Genomic DNA, 25,552 nt, shown 5'->3' with positions numbered 1-25,552 from the left:
AATAAGTGTGACATTTAACTAAGGCTCATCATATTCTCACCTCTGAGGCTACTGGAGGATGACTTACCCATACCCAGCTCTCAGAATAAGAAAGATTTAGCTGCAGTGAAGGATAAGATAGCCACTTAAGTGATAGTCTATCTCGTATACCGAAGGTAGTGAAAGCAAGGAACATTGTTGATACTATTATTAGACATCCCAAACAGTGAGTCTTACTTTAGATATTGACAAGACCTTGTCTGGTAGCTTACAACCTCAACTAATCGGGAAGATCTTAGGTAGAATACTCCTCGGCTGTTACACTCCCCCCATCCCCCCTCATCTCATCCCACTAACGTACCCTTCTGTTAAGAATTTTTCATAAGAATTAGGAGTAGGCAACATGAGCCCCCTCTGCCATTCAATGCGATCATGGTCGATCTCCTCTCGGCCTCAACTCCACTTTCCTGCCCGTTCTACATAACCCTTCAACCCATTACTCATCTTAAAATCTGTCCACCTCCTCCTTAAATTGACTCAATGTCCTGGCGTCCACCGCACTCTGGAGCAGTGAATGCCACAGATTCACGACCCTTTGAGAGGAGTAATTTCACCTCATCTCTGCTTTAATCCTGCTACCCCTTATCCTAAAACTATGACCTCTCTTCTAAATTGACCCACAGGAGGCACCATGTGTTTTCTGCATGTGTTTATCTTCCTTCACCTTAAATGCAATTTGTCTCACCTACCCCTGGGTGTCTGTGAGTTCCACATTCTCACCTCTCCTTGGCTGAAGAAGGTTCCCTGATAGATTTACTCATGATTATCTAATAGTTTGGAGCACCTCCTGTCTGGTCACCCAGTGTTCACACAAGCCTATGGATTAGAAGCTGCAAGAGGCCACTCGGCCCTTCGAGCCTGCTCCGCCCTTCAGTGAGATCAAGGCTGAGCTGACTGTAACCTCAACCTTGCATTTCTGCTGACCCCACCCCCTCTGATTCACTAGAGAAAAGCTGTTTAATTCATCCTCAATAGGTCTAATCTCTGCAGTACTATAGCGTTGATGAGGGGGGTAGGGGAGGGGGGGCGAGGGAAGGGGGTGGGAGATAGGAGAGGTGGAAGGGAGGGTGGTATGGAGATGTGGGGGTAGAGGGTGGAGATGGGGGAACGGAGGGAGGGGAGTGAGAGGAGGAGGGGGTGAGGGTATGGGTGGCCCAATTTGCGGCTATATAATCCAGCCCCAGTTTTGTACTCCATTGTTGTTTTCTTGCGAAGGTTCAGATCTGCTTCACTTTCCTCTTCATGCTCTGTTGAAGGTCTCTCACCTGTGGCACCCTGATAGGACTGAACCTCAGGCCATTGCTTGCAAACCCCCCCCCCCCCTCCCGAACCCATCCTCCTTCTCCTTCCCTTCCTCGTCCACGCCAACACTCACCGACAGGGTCCCCTGTGCCTACCTGCCCAGTTCTGCCCACCACCCGCCCATTGTGGCTCACCGAACCCCCGTGGCATCCAGCCCCCAGCAAAAACACCTCGATTTTTTAAAAAAAGCTCCACCCTTTTCAAATCCCCTCTCGAGGTGAGGGAGATGAACGGAGGGGGAGGGAGAAGGACAGAGTATGGCTGGGGTGGCAAGGTGGGTGCAGGCAATTACAAGCAGTCCGAGATATAATCCAATACTTTATTGAAGGTTTCAGTATCTGTTAAGGTTTGAACGGTGGAGGTTGATTCTGACCAACAACCTGTGCGCATTGCTTAGTCAGTCCCTGCAGGAGAGAAAGAGACAGTGGTGTAAAACACATTTATTCAATGTCAATTTATTCTCCTGAAAAGCACAAGAATGTTCAGACGCCTATGAAGAGTGGGCGTGTACACGGAGGCGGGCAGCTACAGGGGACGAAAAGAAAATGGCATTTTCCTTTTTGAAAATAATTCTTTGCCCAGATGTGGAATTTGAAGATGCGCAGGTGAGTTCTCCTGTGTCGATTCTGGCACAGTATTCGTGCAGGGAGCTGGAGGCGCAGTGGGATTGTCACTGGACTAGTAATCCAGAGACTGACAGTAACACACCCTGGTTCGAATCCCACCACGGCAGCGGGTGAAATTTGAATTCAATGAAAATCTGGACTTCAATTTGATTATTCGATTGTCGTAAAAACCCATCGGTTTACCCATCCTTTAGGTAAGGAAATCCTACTCGGTCCTGATACGACAAGTGACTCCAGATCCACAGCAATGCCCCTGATTCAAGGCCAATTAGAGAGGGGCAATAAAGGGCCTTTAACAAATATGGGGCGGGATTCACTGTTCCCCGACGCCAATTTTGTGATCGGGCGGAGAATCCCTTCTGATGCCGTAATCGGGGGCGATGCCTGTTTGGCGCAGGTTTCGTATTCTCCGCCACCTCCAAAGTGGTGTTAGCGCGTCACCTGAAGGCCCTCCCCCGATGCTCAGCCCCAGATGGGCCGAATTCCCGGCTGCGCGGTTGACGTGTGGCCTCAGCGGTCGGGAACCTGGCATGGCGGCTGCGGACTGTGTCCAGCGCCGCCATTGTCGGGTGGGAGCGGTACTCCTGGCTGGGGGAGGGGGGGGGCTTCCGCGAGGGATGGGAGTGGCCAGGGGGGCACAATCTGGCAGGTCTGTTCCGCGCACGGCCGGCGCCATGTTTTACACGCGGGGCCACGGACCCGGCATTTCTCCAGCCATTTATAGCGAGGAAGCTGGGGGGGTTTTAGCCGGCGCGGCTGCTAGTCCCTCGCAGGATTGGAGAGGGGGCGGCGGTGATTTTTGTGAAACGCCTCAGATCCTCCACACTCAAACGCTCAAAAACGGTGAATCCAGCTCATGGTCACTCCAGATCTAATTGAATGACAGAACAGGCTCAGGAGCTGAATGGCCTCCTTCTGTTCCTACGAAGTGAGGAACCCCACCCCCGCTTTCCCCTGACCCCCCGAACCCCAGGCTTCAACTGTTGGCATAGACTCAGTAGGTACTTGCCTGGATCTTGGCCATCTGATTGGCTAGTTTCTCCCTCAGCTCCTGGAGAATAACTGCCTTGCGGACTCTGATTAAGCGCTCGGCACCTTCCTCGATTCCCGTGTAGCTGTGCATGACGTGAGGAGATTCGATGCTGTACAGCTGTCACCCGAAACAAGACAAACGGAAGACGGAAGCAACCAGATCAGGTGAAGGGAAAATTGGCATTCTGTACAACAGCAACTTACATTTAGATAGCACCTAGAGCCTTGTAAAACCCTCCACAAGGAGTGATTACCAAAACAGAATCAAAACTGAGTCACATGAGTAAACCTTAGGACCTGATGCTTGGTGAAGGAGGTCGATTTTAAGTAGAGCCTCTCAGAGACAAAGGTGAGGTCTGGAGGCTGAAGGAGGGAATACCACAGCTCAGGGCCCAGGTATCTGAAGGAATGGCTATAGGTGGTGGGGCGGCACGGTAGCACAGTGGTTAGCACTGTTGCTTCACAAAGTCAGGGTCCCCGGTTCGATTCCCAGCTTGGGTCACTGTCTGTGCGGAGTCTGCACGTTCTCCCCGTGTCTGCGTGGGTTTCCTCCGGGTGCTCCGGTTTCCTCCCCCAAGTCCCGAAAGACGTGCTGTTAGGTGAATTGGACATTCTGAATTCTCCCTCCGTGTACCTGAACAGGCACCGGAGTGTGGCGACTAGGGGCTTTTCACAGTAACTTCATTGCAGTGATAATGTAAGCCTACTTGTGACAACACACTGGTGATGATGATTAAAATCAGGAAGAATTGGCCAGCGCAGCTATATCGGAGAATGGTGGGTCTGAAGGAGATAGGGATTGGTGAGGCCATGGAGGGCCGGACCAGGAGATGGTATTAGACAGCGAGCACAGGAATGATGGCTGAATGGAATTAAGTGTGAGTCAGACGAGACGGTGACAGAGTGGTATTGTCACTGGGCTAGTAATCCAGGTGCATGCTCTGAGGACCCGAGTTCAAATTCCACCACAGCAGACGGTGAGATTTGAATTCAATTTTTTAAAACCTGCCATTAAAAGTCTGATAATGACCGTGAAAACATTGTCAATTCTCGTAAAACCCTGCCTGGCCTCCAAGTGACTCCAGAGCCACAGCAATGTAGTTGACTCTTCTATGCTCTCTGAAATGGCACAGCAAGCCACTCAGTTTAAGGGCAATTTGGAATGGGTAACAAATGCTGGCCCACACGCAGAGGTGCCCACATTCGATGGGTTAAAAGAAAAGCAGTTTTAGATGAGCTCAGATTTCGGGACGGTGGAAGATCTGACCAGGCAGGGCATTGGAATCGTCAAATGTGAAAGGAACAAAGACATGGACGAGAGCCCTTTGTGACCTCAGGATGTCATAAAGCACCTGAAATGCCACTGTTGAAATGTTTGAAATGCACAGTAAGCTCCCACAATAATGGTCAATGTCTCTTCTCTTCGGTGATCGCTCGCTAACGAATATGATTGTCCACCCAAGAAACTCTGTCACTGGTCACGGATCCTGTGGGTCCTTGCTGTTGAGCCCATTCATAGAGCCACATTTCCAAACACACACTAGGCAGGTGTTTCCGGGAGCTGGAATTGGACATTGTACTCGGGATCACTGGTATTCCTTTCTCAGGATCCTTTCCCGCACCGCCCCTTGCTGTCGAGTGTACTCGAAGAATTGTGTCCCTTCAAGTAGAAGGTTCCTCCCAGCAGGTCTCTTCTGAGCAAGGGTCTCCCAGGCATTGACGTCTACGTTGCATTTCTTGAGGTAAGCCTTCAGCGTGCGTTGGAAGCTCTACCTTTGTCCTCCTCTTGTTTGGGAACCTTCCTTGACCTTGGTGAAGAAGATTTTCTTTGGCAGCCGGGACTCTGGCATCCGAAGCACATGGCTGGCCCAGCAGAGTTGGTTTCGGACATCATGGTCTTTCCAGGGTAGTGAAAATGTTCCGCACTTGGGAGAATTTCTCCGTTGATCTTGATGGAGGGAGAGACCTGGGGCGGGATTCTCCGGGAATCGGCGGGGCGGGCAGAAACGGCGCAGTGGAGTTGCAGGAACCACTCCGGCGTCGGGCCACCCCAAAGGTGCGGAATCCTCCGCACCTTCAGGGGCTAGGACGGCGCCGGAGTGGTTTGCACCGCGCTGGCCGGCGTGGAAGGCCTTTGGCGCCACGCCAGCCGGGGCCGAAGGGACTCCGCCGGCCGGCGCGGGTCCGCGCATGCGCGGGAGCGTCAGCGTCTGCTGACGCCATCCCCGTGCATGCGCAGGGCGGGGTTCACTTTTGCGCCGGCCATTTTGGAGGCCTACACTGCCGGCGCGTAGGAAGAGAGTGCCCCCCACGGCACAGGCCCGCCCGCGGACCGGTGGGCCCCGACCGTGGGCCAGGCCACCGTGGGGGCACCTCCCGGGGCCAGATCCCCCCGCGACCCCCCCCAAGAACCCCGGAGGCCGCCCGCGCCGCCAGGTCCCGCCGGTAAGGGACCAACTCCAATTTACGCCGGCGGGACCGGCATAGAACGGGCGGGACTTTGGCTCATCGCGGGCCGGAGAATAGCCAGGGGAGGGGGGCCACTGCCAGCAGCCGCCGACCGCCCCCGCCAAATCCCCGGTGCCGGAGAATTCGGCAGCCGGCGGGGGGTGGGATTCACGCCGGCCCCCGGCGATTCTCCGGCCCGGCGGGGGGGGGGGGTCGGAGAATCCCGCCCCAGATTTTGCCCTGAGGTGGGTTGTTAAAGGACTTGCGTCTTCTTGACATTGTGGCTGAGACTGAATCTTCAGTATGCCTCCGCAAAGGTATCAAGCATGAAGATGGCAATGTCACCGGCATACTGAAGTGATGTCAGTGTCGTTTTCTTCTTGGATTTCAACTGGTTGAGGTTGAAAAGATGTCCGTCCATCCTGTATACGATGTCCACTCCATTGGGAAGCTTGTTCTTGACTAGGTGAAGGATGGTGGCGATGAAGATGGGGAAGGGGGCGGGGTGACACATCCCTGCTTGACTCCACTCTTAACCTGAAAGGATTTTGTCTCATTTCCGTTGGTGAGAAATGTCGACGACATCTTGACATGAAGGAGTCGGAGGATGCTGATGAATCTCTCTGGACAGCCGGCCTTTGACAGAGTCTTCCGCAGCATTTTCCAATTGATTGAGTCAAAAACCTTGGTCAGATCGATGACGGCCATGTAGATACTGCTCCGGGCATTCCTCTTGAAGTTGTCAAGCAGTGAAAATCACGCCCATCGTTCCTCAGTTTGGTCGGAAGCCTTGCTGGCTTTTTGAAGGACTTCTTCAGCGGTTGGGAGGAAGCAGGCGACGAGGATTCGGCTGATAATCTTCCTGCCGATGGAGAGTAGGGATATTCCTCGGTGGTCCTCGCAGTCCACTGGTGATGGTGATGACAGCTTCACTGATGTTAGCAGGGATTTCGCCTCTGTCCCAGATTTTCAGGAACAGCTGATGGAGATGACAGGCAATCTTTTCTCCTCCAGGTTTAAAAATCTCCACTGGATTCCCATCCAATCCTGGTGGCTTTTCCATTCTTCATGTGTTCAATGGCGGCTTTGGCTTCATCCACGCTGGGTAGGAGTCCAAGATCATCTTTGATGGGGATTTCCTCAAACACGTCCCCATCTTTGTTTGCATCACGATTTAGAAGATCTTTGAAGTGTTCTCTCCATCGAAGGCAGACTATTTTTAGGGCACCTATTCCAGCCCTTTCCCCAGACTGGGTGAACAGAATGAAGAAGGTTGCTCAGTCTTGAAGAAAGCTGCCAAAACTCTCTCCTGTTCCTAATCCAAGAGCAAAATGACTAAATCAGACTCCAGCGCCCATATGCTGAGGGTCTTCCAGATCTCAAGGTCCTATCCCCACCACCTCTCGCTGATTGCCACAGGGTTGTCTGTGTGTGTGTGTGTGTGGGGGGGGGGGCTGGATTCCTCTAGGTAGCCGCCTAGCACAGGACATCTGTTAACATGTGGATGCCGTTGCACATCAGCAGACACATGGCCCTTGACAGAAGGTAGGTCCAGTTCCAGTGGCAAGGGGGCCTCAACAATTGGGGATCTCGCTACTGCTGCCATCGCAGCCTTTGATACCATACGACTATCTCGCTGCGCCACAGCCTGGTACGGCAACTGCTCGGCCCAAGACCGTAAGAAACTTCAGAGAGTCGTGAACACCGCCCAGTCCATCACACAAACCCGCCTCCCATCCATTGACTCCGTCTACACCTCCCGCTGCCTGGGGAAAGCGAGCAGTATAATCAAAGACCCCTCCCACCCGGCTTACTCACTCTTCCAATTTCTCCCATCAGGCAGGAGGTACAAAAGTCTGAGAACGGATTCAAAAACAGCTTCTTCCCCTCGGTTACCAGACTCCTAAATGACCCTCTTATGGACTGACCTGATTAATACTACATTCCTTTATGCTTCACCCGATGCCGGTGTCTAGGTATTTACATTGTGTACCTTGTGTTGCCCTATTATGTATTTTCTTTTCTTTTCATGTACTAATGATCTGTTTGAGCTGCTCGCAGAAAAATACTTTTCACTGTCCCTCGGTACACGTGACAATAGACAAATCCAAATCTTCCGCCTGATCCGCCATTGAGGACTTGTTTTGAATCGAGCTTCGCCTGGTTCCTCCCCTCCGACCGTACCGCCGTGGGTGACCCCGTCAGGAGTTTAAGACTTCCGAATCATCGCTCCCGGGATCAACGGAACTTTCAAGCCTCTCCGTCATTGCTAGGTGGCAATCCAAGGAAGGAACGGTCAGTGTAAGTGCTAAAAAACACACCCCTTGAGTCTCCTCCATCCTCTCTTCATTTAATCCTTTGGCATTGCCTGCTCTTCCTTTCTCCCTGGTGTACTTTTAGAGCTTGTTGGTAGAAGCTATTTTTCTACTATTCCTTGACGAAATAAGTTCCACATTTGAACCACACTCTGTGGATAAGAAGGTATCTTATCGCCTCTTCCATAACTCCTCATAACCTTTAACCCTTAACCTTTGAAGGAGAACAACACCACCTTCTCTCGTCTCTCCACATAACTGAAGTCCCTCATTCCGGGGACTGTTGCCACCCATCCCTGTGCATTGCTACTTTCAGAAGTATCTCACCCCCATGAAAATACATCAAGCAGTGCTGTTAATGCCTTGATAAACATGTCCTTCACCCCAGCCAACCCCACACAGCATCTTCTCATTAAATCTTCTTCTTCATCTCTGAACAAAGGCAAGTCTAACACAGAGTAGCTGAACCTCGAGGAGGGAGAGCCCAAATCCACCCCAGAGAGAGCAGGAATCGAACTCCGTGCTGTTGGCGTCAATCTGATCCAGAATTGGACCGCCATCAGCTGTAGCTGATGAACTTTTTCCAGGCACGTCTTAGTCCGGAGCAGTGGGCAATGATGGTGGAGACTCCAACGTTCATTCCATCGTAAGATAAAAGCGAATTACTGCGGATGCTGGAATCTGAAACAAAAACAGAAAATGCCGGACAATCTGAGCAGGTCTGACAGCATCTGTGGTGAGAGAGAGAGAGACGGAGCTAACACTTCAAGTGTGGATGACTCCAAAGCTTTGACAAAGAGTCATCCAGCCTTGAAGATTTAGCTCCGTTTGCTCTCCACAGAGATGTAAGACCTGTTGAGATTGTCCAGGGTTCTCTGTTTTCTTTCATTCCGTCATAGCTGACCAGGAATCTCTCCTGTTCTTGCCGTCTGCCAGTGGCCTGTTTGGAAATGTTAGCAGGGTGCAACGCATCTTCTGCCGAGGACCCGGGTTCGATCCCGGCCCCGGGTTACTGTCCATGTGGAGTTTGCACGTTCTCCCAGTGTCTGCGTGGGTCTCAGCCCCAAAATTCCAAAGATGTGCAGGGTAGGTAGATTGGCCACGCTGAATTGCCCCTTAATTGGAAGAAATTGGGTACTCTAAATTTATTTTTAAAAATGAACGCATCTTCTTTGCCCATCATGTCCTGGGGTGGGACTTGAACCCACAGCTTCTGGCTCAGAGGGAGGGATGCTACCCACTGCACCACAAGGCCTCCTCTCATCAAATACCTATCATTAAAATAATGTCACTGGATCACCATCCTGGCACTCCCTACCTAATGGCACTGTGCAAATACTTTCACCACAGCAATGGTTCATGAGGAGGGTTCACCACCACCTATTAAGTGGCAATTAGGGCTGGGTGTGATGAAAGTAGAAATTGTTGTATATTATATTTTATATTTGTTGCAGTAATATCCCTAATGAACCAAAGTTAAGGTATCCAGACTGTGTGTCTGCTAAAGCTGTAATTAAGGAGTTGTAAAAGGTGAGGTCATAATTGATTCCAACCACTTACTTGGTTACAGATAAAGGGTTAATAGGATATTGTTAAGATTGCTGGAGATTCCCTGGAAATTAGATAATTTATGAGGGGTTGTATTTAGTCCTAGATAAGAAGGTCATGTGACAACTTTGTAGGATACAGATGATGAAATAATGGGAGAAGCCAGGTCTGTCTGTAGTTTTGCAGTTTGCCATAGGATTCGAGTCTTGAAAAGACAAAAGGATTTTAAGTTGAACAGCCGTTTTGCTAAATGCTGGTAGGTTGAGCAGAAGTGGACTGAATCCGCTCTTGAAAGGGTCTCTCTCGCCAAAAGCCTCAACAAAGCTCAGCTAGTAATCTGTTTGTTAACTTTATTTGTAAGAATGGGGGTATAGCTCAGTGGTAGGGCATTTGACTGCAGATCAAGAGGTCGCTGGTTCAAATCCAGGTACCCCCTTTGCTGTTTAGCTGTCATGTCTTCTTCATTGCAACAATTTAGAAAATCCTTACAATAACTAGGCTTGCAGACACCATCACAGTGGTTAGCATTGCTGCCTACGGCGCTGAGGACCCAGGTTCAATCCCAGCCCCAGGTCATTGTCTGTATGGAGTTTTCACATTCTGCCTGTGTCTGTGTGGGTTACACCCCACAGCCCAAAAATGTGCAGGTTCGGTGGATTGGCCACACTAAATTGGAAAAAAATAATTGGGCACTCTAAATTTATTTTTTTTAAACTTTATTTCTAAGTGGCATTTGAACAGTATTGTGTTGCTGAACTGGAGTTAACACCAGGTATAGATAGTAAGTTCAGGTTTTCCCTTGTGTTTCAGAACTGTTTAACTGATAATTATAAAGCTATTTTCTTTAATGCTAATGTGGTTAGTTCAGCGTTAAATTAACGTTTGTTTTAACAAAGGAAATACCTACTGGTCAATGTTATCGCTCCTGGGGTGGACTACCATTTCCTCACACTTGCACAAAGTAAAAATAATTGTTTGGGGTTGTCATCTGACATCTGGGGTCCGGTCCAGTATCCTCACATGGACAAGAGATTCTCCCAGTGCCCATACCTCAAGAATGTATAATTAGAAACAAACTGGCCCGCAAAGCAGCTCCCTCCCTGGAGAGCCATCGGATGTGACAGTGACTCAATGTTGGTCAGGATTGGGGTACAGGAGCTGGCAGTCGCATTCAGATGCCCCATTATTCCCTACCATCATCTCCGTCTCGGTCATCTGCTTAATATTGAGGCAGTCGTCCTCGAGCTGTTGTTTCCACTCAAAGTCTTCGACCAACTGAAGATAGGAAGGTGAGGAATAAGTCAGGAGAGTTAGCGCCACCTTCAACACCCAGAGCACAACATTTGCGACAGGCAATTAATGCAACCGCTCGCTTGACATCTCCGCGCTTAAGAGGATTGAAGAGAGGAAGCGTACAGGTGGGACAAACATGCTGAGGGGGTGTTTTCAGGGCAGTCCCAGGATAAGGGGGCAGCCATTTAGGACTGAGATAAGGGAGAGACTTCTCACGTCAGAGAGTTGTGTGAAATTCTCCACCGTGGAGGATTCTCAGTCATTGTTTTAGGGTCCCGCTCCGCCGTAGGAATCATCACGGGCAGGAGGGAAAATATGCCGGACCAGCTAAAGGTCCGTTGACTTGGGTCGGGGATTTCCCGCCTCACACCAGGGCGTGACTGGAAAATCCTGCCCAATGAGTCGACTCAAGACTGAGCTGGAGAGATATATGAGCAGCAAGGGACAAGGGAAAATGGAGTCGAAACCCAGGTCAGCTGATTGGCGAGTGGGCCTGACAGCCGCATGGTCTACTTCTGCCTCCATTCACGTGTTTGGGATTGCTCCTCCTCCTGATCATTTTCCAGGAATTCCCACCCGGGATGTGCGGTTATTGAGCAAGAACTGCCCACTGTCTCCTGAATTCTCTCTCTCTCTCTGCTGTCCCGTGCCTGGCTCCCTCCCGCCTCTCGGCCATACCTTCTCTGATTGCCCACGAGGTTCGACAAAGGAAGGGGCGGGTAGCGAAGAAACGGTTACCCACCAGATATTTATTCTCTGTCTGTTGGAAGGTTTCCACATCGCGAAGACCTCGGTGATGGAAATTCCTGTAGCATCTCCACCAACTGAAGAGCACCACTAACTGATCCAGGGAGCAGTGAAGGACCCAGGGGATGTACAAACCCTTGGGCAGCACTGGGGCCACCAGCAGGAGCCCCCAGTAGATGAGGATACACAGGAAGTAAGGTATTTGGGTGGGGGAGTCAATGAGTCTCTTAAAGGTCCTTTGGGATTTTCTCTTTACATCTGTTAGAAAACACATGGAAAGTAAAATATATCACTTATTGTATCACAAATATTTACCACAGTAACACACTGGGGGAACTCCTTGTTCATAGAATTATTCTAATGACAGATTTGAGAGGTGTTCAAAACCATGAAGAGTCCGGACAGAGTTGATCGGGAGAAACTGGCCCCATTGGTGGTAGGATCACGAATGAAAGGGACACAGATTTAAGGTAATTGGCAAAAGAACCAATGGGGACACAAGGGGGAACTCTCTTCACACAGCGAGTGGTTAGAGTCGGGAATGCGCTGTCTCACAGTACGGCGGAGGCCGGCTCAACTGAGGCTTTCAGGAGGGAATGGGGTTATTATCTGCAAAGGAAGGCTGTGCAAGGTAAGGTGGGGGAGTGGCTCTGGGCAGCACAGTGGCACAAGTGGATAACACTGTGGCTTCACAACGCCAGGGTCCCAGGTTCGATTCCCCGCTGGGTCACCGTCAGTGCGGAGTCTGCACGTTCTCCCCGTGTCTGCGTGGGTTTCCTCCGGGTGCTCCGGTTTCCTCCCACAGTCCAAAGACGTGCAGGTTAGGTGGATTGGCCATGATAAATTGCCCTTAGTGCCCAAAAAGGTTAGGAGGGGTTAGTGGGCTACAGGGATATGGTGGAAGTCAGGGCTTAAGTGGGTCGGTGCAGACTCGCTGGGCCGAATGGCCTCCTTCTGCACTGTATGTCCTATGTTCTAGGTGCACTGCTCGTTTGGGGAGCTGGTGCAGACATGACGGGCCGAATGGTCTCCTTCTGTTCCATCACAATTCCATGATTCTGTGATGTGGCACAGGAGACCATTCTGTCCATGCCTCTTTGAAATGAGTCCCACACACTCCCCCACTCTTCCTCACAGCCCACCAATTTGTTTCCCTTCAAGTATCCATCCATCTCTTTAGAATGTTACTTTTCACCAATTGTACAGGGTAGGAATATAAACATGTGCATAGATCAGATCAGCTGTTGGCACCATAACTCTATGGTTTACAGTCAAGCTGAAGATGGCAGCTTGGAGTTTAGTGAGTATTCGTGTCCCTGAGTCAGAAGGTTGTGTGTCCAAGACCCGCTTGAAGACCTCTAGGCATAACCCAGGCCAACATTCCCAGTGCCAATGTCAAGAATATTAATTCCAGGGGAGATAAAGGTACAAGAACAAATGCGAGGACAGCCAGGCCAAGGGAGGTGGTCAGGATTTCACCTTTGAACCTGCAGACTGTCGAGCCAAAGCGGGTCTGCCGCTGGAGGATTTCGGCCTTTTTGGTTGTCATGGTGTAGACTTGCCTAATGCCGCAGGAGAGGATCCAAATCACCGAGCTGATGCTGTAGATGAGCTCCTCGTCGAAGATCACCGTCGGCAGGTAGAAGAAGACAATGAGGCCCAGGTACGGCTGCAGCAAGTCCATTCCTGCCTCTGCACAGATACGGAATCGGCTGTTACTGAGGGGACCTGCTGGGTGGGATGAGCGCGAGGTGGAATCACACAGCACAGAGGGAGGCCATTCGACCTATCGTGATGGTGCTTGCTCTGCGAAGGAACAATCCAATTTGCCCAACGCGCGAACCCATTTATTTATCCAGTCCCCTTATAAAAGTTGCTATTGAATCTGCCTCCGTCAGCATTCCAGGCAGCGCCTTCCAGGTCACCGTACACAGCATTTTAAAAAAGACTTCCACTCATCTCCTCAGTTTTTTAAACAAAATTATCTTGAATCTGTGCCCTCCGATTCCTGACTCTCCAGCCAGGGGGCGAACAGTTTCTCACCCATCTCATTTTGAGGGCAGCTTATGTTCAACCTACAGACAAACACACAAACTGGGAGCAGAAGTAGGCCTCAGGCTGAGAAGACCATGGCTGATCTTATCGTGGCCTCAATGCCACTTTCTTTCTGCCTCCACTCTCCTCCCTCCCCCCCCCCCCCCCCCACCGTGTTAGCCAAGAATCTAACTCAGCCTCACCTGACCCTAAACGCCCACAAGATGCATCATAACGGGCTGCAGTGGTTTGGGTGTTCAGGGTCGAAAGGGTCAATGTGTGACAAAAACTGGAGAAACTGTCCACACGATGACGTAAGAGACACATCACCAATCGCCGAGGAGGAGAATGCTCCTGCCTTCGACTGAGTCACGTCATGTGTCTCTTCATGTTGTTTTGTTTATTGAACGAACCAGTAATAGTTCAGGCAGCCCTCTGCCTCCGCGATCATTCCTTAGCCTGTCATATCCAACGTACAACATGGTGGCAGCTGTGAAGGGCTTTGATATCTCCATAAAATCAAGTCTGACCTGAAAAATAAAAGGCCAAAGCTGAAGACTTCAAGGGCAGCACGGTGGCGCAGTGGTTAGCACTGCGGTCTCACGGCGCCGAGGTCCCAGGTTCGATCCCGGCTCTGGGTCACTGTCCGTGTGGAGTTTGCACATTCTCCCCGTGTCTGCGTGGATTTCGCCCCCACAACCCAAAAATATGCATTAGGTGGATCGGCCACGCTAAATTGCCCCTTAATTGGAAAAAATGAATTGGGTACTCTAAATTTAAAAAAAAAAGCTGAAGGCTTCGGTGAGACAGTTTAAGATCAGCTGTCCAAAGACGTTCAGGTTAGGGGGATTGGCCATGATCAATGCTCGGGGATAGGGTGGGAGACACGGCCTTGGTAGACTGTTCTTTCGAAGGGCTGGTGCTGACTCGATGGACTGAATGACCACATTCCGCACTCTAGGGAGCCTCTGGATTCTGTGATCTCCAGAAGAAGACATGAAGGCAGCGAGGGGCCGAACAATCAGCGGCTCGGTTCAGGAAGGGCGGCACCACAGCACGTGGCGGCCCGGGAAAAATCCCGATCCAGCAGCGGAATCAAAGAACTTAGCGAAGATCAAGGAAGGCTGAGCAACCCTTGGAAAAGGGTCAAGTTCTCCCATTTAACCGCGGAATAAGCAGGCTGCACTCTGCAATTTCTATTTTTAGAGTTTCGATCCAGCCCGCAATCCAAGTCTGAGGTCGTCACCTTTACAACGTGGCGGCCACGAGGAAGCAGTCATAGAGTCAGAGATGTTTACAGCATGGAAACAGGCCCTTCGGCCCGGCTGGTCCATGCCGTCCAGTTTCTGTCACTAAACTAGTCCCACTTGCCCGCATTTGGCCCATATCCCTCGATACCCACCCTGCCCATGTAACTGTCTAACTGTTTTTTAAAGGACAAAATTGTACCCGCCTCTACCACTGCCTCTGGCAGCCCGTTCCAGACATTCACCACCCTCTGTGTGAAGAAATTTCCCCTCTGGTCTCTTTTGTATCTCCCCCCTCTCACCTTAAACCTGTGCCCTCGAGTTCTAGACTCCTCTACCTTTGGGAAAAGATGTCGACTATCTCCCTTATCGATGCTCCTCATTATTTTATAGACTCTATAAGATCACCCCTAAGCCTCCTACGCTCCAGGGAAAAAAGTCCCAGCCTATCCAGCCTCTCCTTATAACTCGGACCATCAAGTCCTGGTAGCATCCTCGTAAATCTCTCCTGCACTCTTTCTAGTTTAACAATATCCTTCCTAGACTAGGGTGACCAGCACTGAACACAGTATTCCATGTGTGGTCTTACCAATGTCTTGTACAACTTCAACAAGACGTCCCAACTCCTGTATTCAATATTCTGACCAATAAAACCGAGCATGTTGAATGCCTTCTTCACCGCCCTGTCCACCTGCGACTCCACCTTCAAGGGGCTATGAACCTGTACCCCTAGATCTCGTTGTTCTCGAACTCTCCCTAACTCCCTGCCATTAACTGAGTAGGTCCTGCCCTGATTTGATCGACCAAAATTCATCAGTCAGGAAAAAAGAATCAACAACTTAAACACGATTCCCCTGCAAGGGGAAAGCAGTGAACGTATCTTAGTCGCAACTCCCAACAATTCATTTTTAAAAACCCTGCCAACTTTAAGAACTGAATACCAGAGGCAGCCAGTGATTGCGGTGGGTACATAGAACATAGAACATAGAAAATACAGCACAGAACAGGCCCTTCGGCCCACGATGTTGTGCCGAACCTTTGTCCTAGATTAATCATAGATTATCATTGAATTTACAGTGCAGAAGGAGGCCATTCGGCTCTTTGAGTCTGCACCAGCTCTTGGAAAGAGCACCCTAACCAAACTCAACACCTCCACCCAACACCAAGGGCAATTTGGACATTAAGGGCAATTTATCATTGGCCAATTCACCTAACCCGCACATCTTTGGACTGTGGGAGGAAACCGGAGCACCCGGAGGAAACCCACGCAGACACGGGGAGGACATGCAGACTCCGCACAGACAATGACCCAAGCCGGAATCGAACCTGGGACCATGGATCTGTGAAGCAATTGTGCTATCCACAATGCTACCGTGCTGCCCTTAAGAACAAATAAATCTACACTATATAATTTTCCCGTAATCCATATACCTATCCAACAGCTGCTTGAAGGTCCCTAATGTTTCCGACTCAACTACTTCCACAGGCAGTGCATTCCATGCCCCCACTACTCTCTGGGTAAAGAACCTACCTCTGATATCCCTCCTATATCTTCCACCTTTCACCTTAAATTTATGTCCCCTTGTAATGGTGTGTTCCACCTGGGGAAAAAGTCTCTGACTGTCTACTCTATCTATTCCCCTGATCATCTTATAAACCTCTATCAAGTCGCCCCTCATCCTTCTCCGCTCTAATGAGAAAAGGCCTAGCACCCTCAACCTTTCCTCGTAAGACCTACTCTCCATTCCAGGCAACATCCTGGTAAATCTTCTTTGCACCTTTTCCAGAGCTTCCACATCCTTCCTAAAATGAGGCGACCAGAACTGTACACAGTACTCCAAATGTGGCCTTACCAAAGTTTTGTACAGCTGCATCATCACCTCACGGCTCTTAAATTCAATCCCTCTGTTAATGAACGCGAGCACACCATAGGCCTTCTTCACAGCTCTATCCACTTGAGTGGCAACTTTCAAAGATGTATGAACATAGACCCCAAGGTCTCTCTGCTCCTCCACAATGCCAAGAACTCTACCGTTAACCCTGTATTCCGCATTCATATTTGTCCTTCCAAAATGGACAACCTCACACTTTTCAGGGTTAAACTCCATCTGCCACTTCTCAGCCCAGCTCTGCATCCTATCTATGTCTCTTTGCAGCCGACAACAGCCCTCCTTACTATCCACAACTCCACCAATCTTCGTATCGTCTGCAAATTTACTGACCCACCCTTCAACTCCCTCATCCAAGTCATTAATGAAAATCACAAACAGCAGAGGACCCAGAACTGATCCCTGCGGTACACCACTGGTAACGGGGATCCAGGCTGAATATTTGCCATCCACCACCACTCTCTGACTTCTATCGGTTAGCCAGTTCATTATCCAACTGGCCAAATTTCCCACTATCCCATGCCTCCTTACTTTGTGCAGAAGCCTACCATGGGGAACTTTATCAAATGCCTTACTAAAATCCATGTACACTACATCCACTGCTTTACCTTCATCCACATGCTTGGTCACCTCCTCAAAGAATTCAATAAGATTTGTAAGGCAAGACCTACCCCTCACAAATCCGTGCTGACTATCCCGAATCAAGCAGTGTCTTTCCAGATGCTCAGAAATCCTATCCTTCAGTACCCTTTCCATTACTTTGCCTACCACCGAAGTAAGACTAACTGGCCTGTAATTCCCAGGGTTATCCCTAGTTCCTTTTTTGAACAGGGGCACGACATTCGCCACTCTCCAATCCCCTGGTACCACCCCTGTTGACAGTGAGGACGAAAAGATAATTGCCAACGGCTCTGCAATTTCATCTCTTGCTTCCCATAGAATCCTTGGATATATCCCGTCAGGCCCGGGGGACTTGTCTATCCTCAAGTTTTTCAAAATGCCCAACACATCTTCCTTCCTAACAAGTATTTCCTCGAGCTTACCAATCTGTTTCACACTGTCCTCTCCAACAATATCGCCCCTCTCATTTGTAAATACAGAAGAAAAGTACTCATTCAAGACCTCTCCTATCTCTTCAGACTCAATACACAATCTCCCGCTACTATCCTTGATCGGACCTACCCTCGCTCTAGTCATTCTCATATTTCTCACATATGTGTAAAAGGCCTTGGGGTTTTCCTTGATCCTACCCGCCAAAGATTGTTCATGCCCTCTCTTAGCTCTCCTAATCCCTTTCTTCAGTTCCCTCCTGGCTATCTTGTATCCCTCCAATGCCCTGTCTGAACCTTGTTTCTTCAGCCTTACATAAGTCACCTTTTTTCTCTTAACAAGACATTCAACCTCTCTTGTCAACCATGGTTCCCTCACTCGACCACCTCTTCCCTGCCTGACAGGGACATACATATCAAGGACACGTAGCACCTGTTCCTTGAACAAGTTCCACATTTCACTTGTGTCCTTCCCTGCCAGCCTATGTTCCCAACTTATGCACTTCAATTCTTGTCTGACAACATCGTATTTACCCTTCCCCCAATTGTAAACCTTGCCCTGTTGCACGTACCTATCCCTCTCCATTACTAAAGTGAAAGTCACAGAATTGTGGTCACGATCTCCAAAATGCTCCCCCACTAACAAATCTATCACTTGCCCTGGCTCATTACCCAGTACTAAATCCAATATTGCCCCTCCTCTGGTCGGACAATCTACATACTGTGTTAGAAAAGCTTCCTGGACACACTGCACAAACACCACCCCATCCAAACTATTTGATCTAAAGAGTTTCCACTCAATATTTGGGAAGTTAAAGTCGCCCATGACTACTACCCTATGACTTCTGCACCTTTCCAAAATCTGTTTCCCAATCTGTTCCTCCACATCTCTGCTACTATTGGGGGGCCTATAGAAAACTCCTAACAAGGTGACTGCTCCTTTCCTATTTCTGACTTCAACCCATACTACCTCAATAGGGTGATACTCCTCGAACTGCCTTTCTGCAGCTGTTATACTATCTCTAATTAATAATGCCACCCCCCCCCACCTCTTTTACCACCCTCCCTAATCTTATTGAAACATCTATAACCAGGGACCTCCAACAACCATTTCTGCCCCTCTTCTATCCAAGTTTCCGTGATGGCCACCACATCGTAGTCCCAAGTACCGATCCATGCCTTAAGTTCACCCACCTTATTCCTGATGCTTCTTGCGTTGAAGTATACACACTTCAACCCATCTCCGTGCCTGCAAATACTCTCCTTTGTCAGTGTTCCCTTCCCCACTGCCTCATTACATGCTTTGGCGTCCTGAATATCGGCTACCTTAGTTGCTGGACTACAAATCCGGTTCCCATTCCCCTGCCAAATTAGTTTAAACCCTCCCGAAGAGTACTAGCAAACCTCCCTCCCAGGATATTGGTGCCCCTCTTGTTCAGATGCAACCCGTCCTGCTTGTACAGGTCCCACCTTCCCCAGAATGCGCTCCAATTATCCAAATACCTGAAGCCCTCCCTCCTACACCATTCCTGCAGCCACGTGTTCAACTGCACTCTCTCCCTATTCCTAGCCTCGCTATCACGTGGCACCGGCAACAAACCAGAGATGACAACTCTGTCTGTCCTGGCTTTCAACTTCCAGCCTAACTCCCTAAACTTGTTTATTACCTCCACACCCCTTTTCCTACCTATGTCGTTGGTACCAATGTGCACCACGACTTCTGGCTGCTCACCCTCCCCCTTAAGGATCCTGAAGACACGATCCGAGACATCCCTGGCCCTGGCACCCGGGAGGCAACATACCTTCCGGGAGTCTCGCTCGCGACCACAGAATCTCCTATCTATTCCCCTAACCATTGACTCGCCTACAACTATTGCTTTTCTATTCTCCCCCTTCCCTTCTGAGCCCCAGAGCCAGACTCAGTGCCAGAGACCTGGCCGCTAGGGCCTTCCCCCAGTAGGTCATCCCCCCCAACAGCATCCAAAACGGTATACTTGTTTTGAAGGGGAACGGCCACGAGGGATCCCTGCACTGTCTGCCTGTTTGTTTTTTTCCCCCTGACTGTAACCCAGCTATTCTTGTCCTGTACCTTGGGTGTGGTTACCTCCCTGTAACTCTTCTCAATCACCCCCTCTGCCTCCCGGATGATCCGAAGTTCATCCAGCTTCAGCTCCAGTTCCCTAACACGGTCTTTGAGGAGCTGAAGTTGGGTGCACTTCCTGCAGGTATAGTCAGTGGGGACACCGGTGGTATCCCTCACCACCCACATCCTGCAGGAGGAGCATGTAACTGGCCTAGCCTCCATCCCCTCTTACCTGACAGAATATAGCTGCTGTGTGGACTAACTAGATCTCCGCCCTCCGACTCTGCTCCCAGTCAGCTACACTTCCTGTAAACTCCTGGCTCTCTTCTCACTCTTTGCGGAAATGTCGGAAACAAAATGAAAGGAGCACCTTACTCCCTCCTCACCTAACTCCCTCGGTCACCAAACTCTCACTATCGCACTCAAAAAGCACCAAATTCAGCACTCCCTCGGTCACCAAACTCTCACTATCGCACTCAAAAAGCACCAAATTCAGCACTCCCTCGGTCACCAAACTCTTACTATCGCACTCAAAAAGCACCAAATTCAGCACTCAGTGCAAACAAAGTCTGCACTGTAGGGGATCACTTTTATACTGTGAATCTAGCCTCTGAAAAACTGGCCTGATCCAATTAACTAATTAACAAGCTCCAGCTGCAAGTGCCTACAAGTAGAAGCCTGTTTAAAGCTTATTGAAAATTCACCTTCTTCTAAACCAAACAGCAACTTTTAAGTTAATTAACTAAATAAAAGAAAGACTAAACTTTAGATAAAAATGAAGCCTTATACTCCCTCGGTCACCAAACTCTCACTATCGCACTCAAAAAGCACCAAATTCAGCACTCAGTGCAAAACCTGGTATTACTGAAATGCTGGTCAGTGTTGAAGCCAAAATCCCGAGAAGCTTCAAATGGCAATGGATTCTAAATTCACATTATCCAAAATATTTGGGCATATGGATGGACCAAATCAAACACAGAATTGGGTACCAACGAGGAAAAGATTTTAATGATTTCCCAATGGGACAGTCAGTCTGAAGCTGAACAAGTCAATACACTGCTGTACTCTATTGGAGCAATTGCAGATGATGTTACGTTCAGACAAGGCATGAATGAAACAAGGCAAATTTGAAAAAGGCATAATGTGTTTGACGATTATTTTAATTTAAGGTTTTGGAAAAGGCCAACTTCAAAAACACGGTCCTTAAGACCATAAAACAAAGGAGCAGAAGTAGGCCATTCGGCCCATCGAGTCTGCTCTGCCATTCAATGAGATCCTGACTGAGCTGATACGATAATCCTCAACTCCGCTTTTCCACCTCATCCTCATAACCCTTCATTCCCTTACTGATTAAAAATCTGTCTGTGTCAGCCTTGAAGATACTTAGCGCCCCAGCCTCTACAGCTCTCTGCGGTAAAGAATTCCACAGATTCACTCCCCTCTGAGAGAAGAAATTTCTCCCCATCTCTGTCTAAATAATGGGCGGCAGAGTGGTTAGCACTGCTGCCAGAGACCCAGGTTCCATTCCGACCTCGGATGACTGTCTGTGTGGAGTTTGCACGTCCTCCCCGTGTCAGCGTGGGTTCCCTCCGGGTGCTCCGGTTTCTTCCTACAGTCTAAGATGTGCAGGTTAGGTAGATTGGCCATGATAAATTGCCCCTTAGAGTCCAAACGGTTAGGTGAAGGGGGTAGAGAGGAGGCCTGGGTGCTCTTACAGAGGGTCGGTACAGATTCGCTGGGCTGAATGGCCTCCTATGATTAAATGGGTGACCCCCTTACTCTGAGATCATGCCCTCTGATCCTAGACTCTCCCACGAGGGGAAACAACCTCTCCGCATCTACCCTGTCAATCCCCTGAGAGGCCGATACGTCTCAATAAGGTCGCCTCTCAATCTTCTAAACTCCAATGAGTACAGGCCTAACCTACATCGCCTCTCATAAGAAAATCCCTCCATACTCAGGACTGCCTTCAATGCCAGTGTATCTTTCTTTAGATAACTCTGCACTTTGGAATACTCTCCACATACCTTTATCAATGACCTGCTGAGGCCGCATCTGGAGTATTGTGTTCAGTTTTGGTCTCCTTACCTGAGAAAGGACATATTGGCACTGGAGGGAGTGCAGAGGAGATTCACTAGGCTGATCCCAGAGTTGAGGGGATTAGATTATGACGACAGGTTGAGTAGACTGGGACTGTACTCATTGGAGTTTAGAAGGATGCGGGGGGGATCTTATTGAGACATATGAAATTATGAAGGGAATAGATAGGATAGATGCGGGCAGGTTGTTTCACTGGTCGGGGAAAGCAGAACTAGGGGGCATAGCCTCAAAATAAGGGGAAGTAGATTTAGGACCGAGTTTGGAAGGAACTTCTTCACCCAAAGGGTTGTGAATCTCTGGAATTCCTTGGCCAGTGAAGCAGTTGAGGCTCCTTCTTTAAACGTTTTTAAGAAAAAGATAGATACCTTTCTAAAGAATAAAGGGATTCGGGGATATGGTGTACGGGCTGGAGAGTGGAGCTGAGTCCACAAAGATCAGCCATGATCTCATTGAATGGCGGAGCAGGCTCGAGGGGCCAGATGGCCTACTCCTGCTCCTAGTTCTTCTGATGGTTACGAACAAAAACTATTACGAAACCGCAATGTCATTGGCATAACTGATGGCACCCTATCTGGCCTACTGTAACCTTGGCGAAGGCCAGGTATAGAGTTGGTGAGACAAACCGAGGACCATCAACCAAACAGGGCCACACTCAGAGGAGAAGAACAACCTTTGCTCAGAAGACCCTCAGCAACCGAGTGAACAAAGAAGGTCAAAGAAACTCCAGGAAAGAAGACGCCACAGGAAAGTTCCAAGACGCCATCAAACCGTCACCAGTGTTGTGGCACCAAAATGTCCCAAAGGGGCAAACCGGTGTCCCACATGGGCTGCAGATTGCCTGCATTGGAAAAGGTTGGGACTTTTTGGGAAGATTCGCACAACAAAATCCTCTAGATGTGCAGAGGAGAGTGAGGAAAGCTTCACACAAAAGGACATCAATGAAGTTGAGGAATCGCAGCAAGAAAAGGGACAAAAATGTTTCCAGGGTGCGAGCAAAAAGACCAGATGCACATTCTGGAAAGTAGACCTCCGCGCCCATCGACAAATCAACTAAAAACTGGGTTCGGGAGTGAGAGCAGGTCGGAGGCTAGAAATTGTGCAGCAAGTAACTCATCTCCTGTCGCCCCAAAGCCTGTCCATCATCTACAAGGCACAAGTCAGGAGTGTGATGGAATACTCTCCACTTGCCTGGATGAGTGCGGCTCCAACACTCAAGAAGCTCGACACCATCCAGGACAAAGCAGCCCCGCTGTGTGTGGCACCCCACTCACCACCTTCAGCATTCACTCCCTCCGCCACAGATACAGTGTGGAGCATCTACATGATGCACTGCCTGCAGCAACTCAGCAAGGATCCTTCGACAGCACCTTCCAAACCCATAACCTCTAGTATCTCGAAGGCCAAGAGCAGTAGGTGCATGGGAACAGCACCGCCTGCGTGTTCCCCTCCAAGCCACACACGATTCTGTCTTGCAACAACATCACCAATCCTTCACTGTCGCTGGGTCAAAATCCTGGAACTCCCTCCCGAACAGCACAGTGGGTGTTGATGGAAGGGACCAAGACATCTCTGCCACTCTCTGACATACATATACACACACACACAAGCTTATGATAATAATCGCTTATTGTCACAAGTAGGCTTCAATGAAGTTACTGTGAAAGTCCCTCGTCGCCACATTTAGGGCAGCACAGTGGTTAGCACTGTGGCTTCACAGCCCCAGGGTCCCAGGTTCGATTCCCCGCTGGGTCACTGTCTGTGCAGAGTCTGTACGTTCTCCCCGTGTGTGCGTGGGTTTCCTCCGGGTGCTCCGGTTTCCTCCCACAGTCCAAAGACATGCAGGTTAGGTGGATTGGCCATGCTAAATTGCCCTTAGTGTCCAAAAAAGGTTAGGAGGGGTTATTGGGATAGGGTAGAAGTCCGGGCTTAAGTGGGTCAATGGGCTCCTTCTGCCCTGTATGTTCTATGTATTCCAGCGCCTGTGCGGGGAGACTGGTACGGGAATTGGACCCGCGCTGCTGGCATTGTTCTGCATCACAAGCCAGCTAATTAGCCCACTGTGCTAAACCAGCCCCTCATACAGACACATACTCATACACACACACATATATAGACAAATACTCATACAGACACACACTAATCTTAATTTTAATTTTTCCAATTAAGGGGCAATTTAGCGCGGCCAATCCACCTACCCTGCACAGCTCTGGGTTGTGAGGGCGAGACCCACGCAGACACGGGGAGAATGTGCAAACTCCACACGGACAGCAACCCGGGGCCGGGGTCCTCGGCTTCGTGAGGCAACGGTGCTAACCACTGTGCCGGCCACCCCAGAAACCCGCTCAGACTCAAATACTCAGACACACACACACTCACACATACTTATACAGACACATGCTCATACACACACATTCAGATTTACACACACATATATGTACAGACCCGTGTTCCTACACTCACATTCACGCACACAGACGCTCATACACACTCACATATATAAAAGTTTTAAAAATTGGGTACTCTTAATTTAAAAAAAAAAGTAAAAAGAAGTCACCATAGTCCTAGAGGGGGGCAAGCTGACTGGTGGTGTTTTAACCTGAGGATTGCCACACCTCAGGCAAGGTTGAGATGGGGGGGGGCCTTTCTAACCAACCTCAGCCTGTACGGGGAATTGAACCTGCATCGCAGGCCTTGCCTCACAAACCAGCTGTCCAGCCATTTGAGCTAAACTCAGCCCCTGGTTTGTACTCACGTACGTGGGACAGCGATCAGCACTGAGCACACTTGCCAATCCTCATTCTCCCGCCCCTCTTCAGCCCAAAGTCAATTATGCCACTCACTTTGGCGGAGACACATTCGGTGCTGAAACATCGACTCTCTTGCTGACTGACCTTGTTGTGGTGTTTGCAGTACTGGCTGCTTGGCCCAGTCCTGGGTACTGGACCTGGGACCTTCCTTGTGGGGTAGCTGAACTGCCGGGTGCCCCACAACCTTCAGAATATAAATCACCCCACAGCCAGCCCTGAGGAATAAAGTTGGCCTCCGCCTCCTCTCTGGGAATTAGGGATACACAATGAATGCTGGCCTCGCCGGGGAAGCCCACATCCCGGGAATGAACAAAAAAATAAAATAAAGGCCGGGCTCTCATGCACAAAGACTTTGAGAGGACGAGAGCTCTGCTGAACTTTGTCCTTTCCTGGTCTTGAGTTGCTGAGGTCAATTATAACGAAATGTACCCATACACCTCTTGGCCAATCACACTTCAAATGTTTTAACGTGAGGCAGATCGCGGCTTGTGAGCGCCTCCTCCGCGAAATAGTTTGCCCAGCAACCGCCCCGCGAGTGTAAAATGATCCGTGACCTCACAACAAGAGGTTCTGATTCGCTGCAGCCAGGTCCAGTCTCCATGGTGATCTGCATTTCGAATGAATCCCTGGCTGTTGAGATCACAGCGACACGTGCGCTCCACAAGGAATGTACGCAACCCTGCGGCGTAAACAGGCCGTGGGCCCTTTCAGAGTGCGTCACGTTGAACCTCTGGCATACCAGTGGGGGACCAGTGGTTAGCACCGTTGCCTCACTGCGCCAGGGAGCCGGGTTCAGTTCCGGCCTCGGGTGACTGTCCGTGCGGAGCTTGCACTTCCTCCCCGTGTCTGCGTGGGCTTCCTCCGGATGCCCCGGGGTTCCCTCCCACAGTCCAGCATGTGCAAGTTAGCTGGATCTGCCATGCTAAATTGCCCCTTAATGTCTAGGGATGTAATAATAATAACCACTTAGTGTCACGAGTAGGCCTCAATGAA

The 25,552-nt window shown here is 49.8% G+C and overlaps 1 protein-coding gene and 1 non-coding gene across 2 annotated transcripts; one reads left to right on the top strand and one right to left on the bottom strand.

Moving 5' to 3' along the window:
* Positions 1–1,646: 1,646 nt before the first annotated feature.
* LOC140403769 (uncharacterized) lies at positions 1,647–25,017 on the bottom strand. Its single transcript, XM_072491930.1, has 6 exons — positions 24,644–25,017; positions 12,830–13,042; positions 11,346–11,608; positions 10,505–10,585; positions 2,977–3,117; positions 1,647–1,745 (listed from the first exon to the last, which is right to left on the bottom strand). Exons 2-6 carry the CDS (start codon positions 13,032–13,034, stop codon positions 1,683–1,685), a joined length of 753 nt encoding a protein of 250 aa, XP_072348031.1. The 5' UTR covers positions 13,035–13,042; positions 24,644–25,017; the 3' UTR covers positions 1,647–1,682.
* On the top strand, positions 9,675–9,746 carry trnac-gca (transfer RNA cysteine (anticodon GCA)). Its single transcript has one exon. It is a non-coding gene; the product is annotated as a tRNA-Cys (tRNA).
* Positions 25,018–25,552: the final 535 nt, after the last annotated feature.

This window comes from Scyliorhinus torazame, chromosome 29 (genome assembly GCF_047496885.1).
Source record: "Scyliorhinus torazame isolate Kashiwa2021f chromosome 29, sScyTor2.1, whole genome shotgun sequence".
Lineage (NCBI taxonomy): Eukaryota > Metazoa > Chordata > Chondrichthyes > Carcharhiniformes > Scyliorhinidae > Scyliorhinus > Scyliorhinus torazame.
The sequence above is the reverse complement of the archived record's forward strand: the minus strand, read 5'-3'. Positions and strand labels throughout refer to the sequence as shown.

Excerpts from the sequence above, each read along its gene's own strand:
- LOC140403769 (XM_072491930.1), bottom strand. The coding sequence starts at position 13,034 with ATGGACTTGCTGCAGCCGTACCTGGGCCTCATTGTCTTCTTCTACCTG. Across the intron at positions 11,609-12,829 it reads GACAGTCTGCAGGTTCAAAG|ATGTAAAGAGAAAATCCCAA; the intron begins GTGAAATCCTGA and ends GTTTTCTAACAG. Across the intron at positions 3,118-10,504 it reads TGACCGAGACGGAGATGATG|CTGTACAGCATCGAATCTCC; the intron begins GTAGGGAATAAT and ends TTCGGGTGACAG.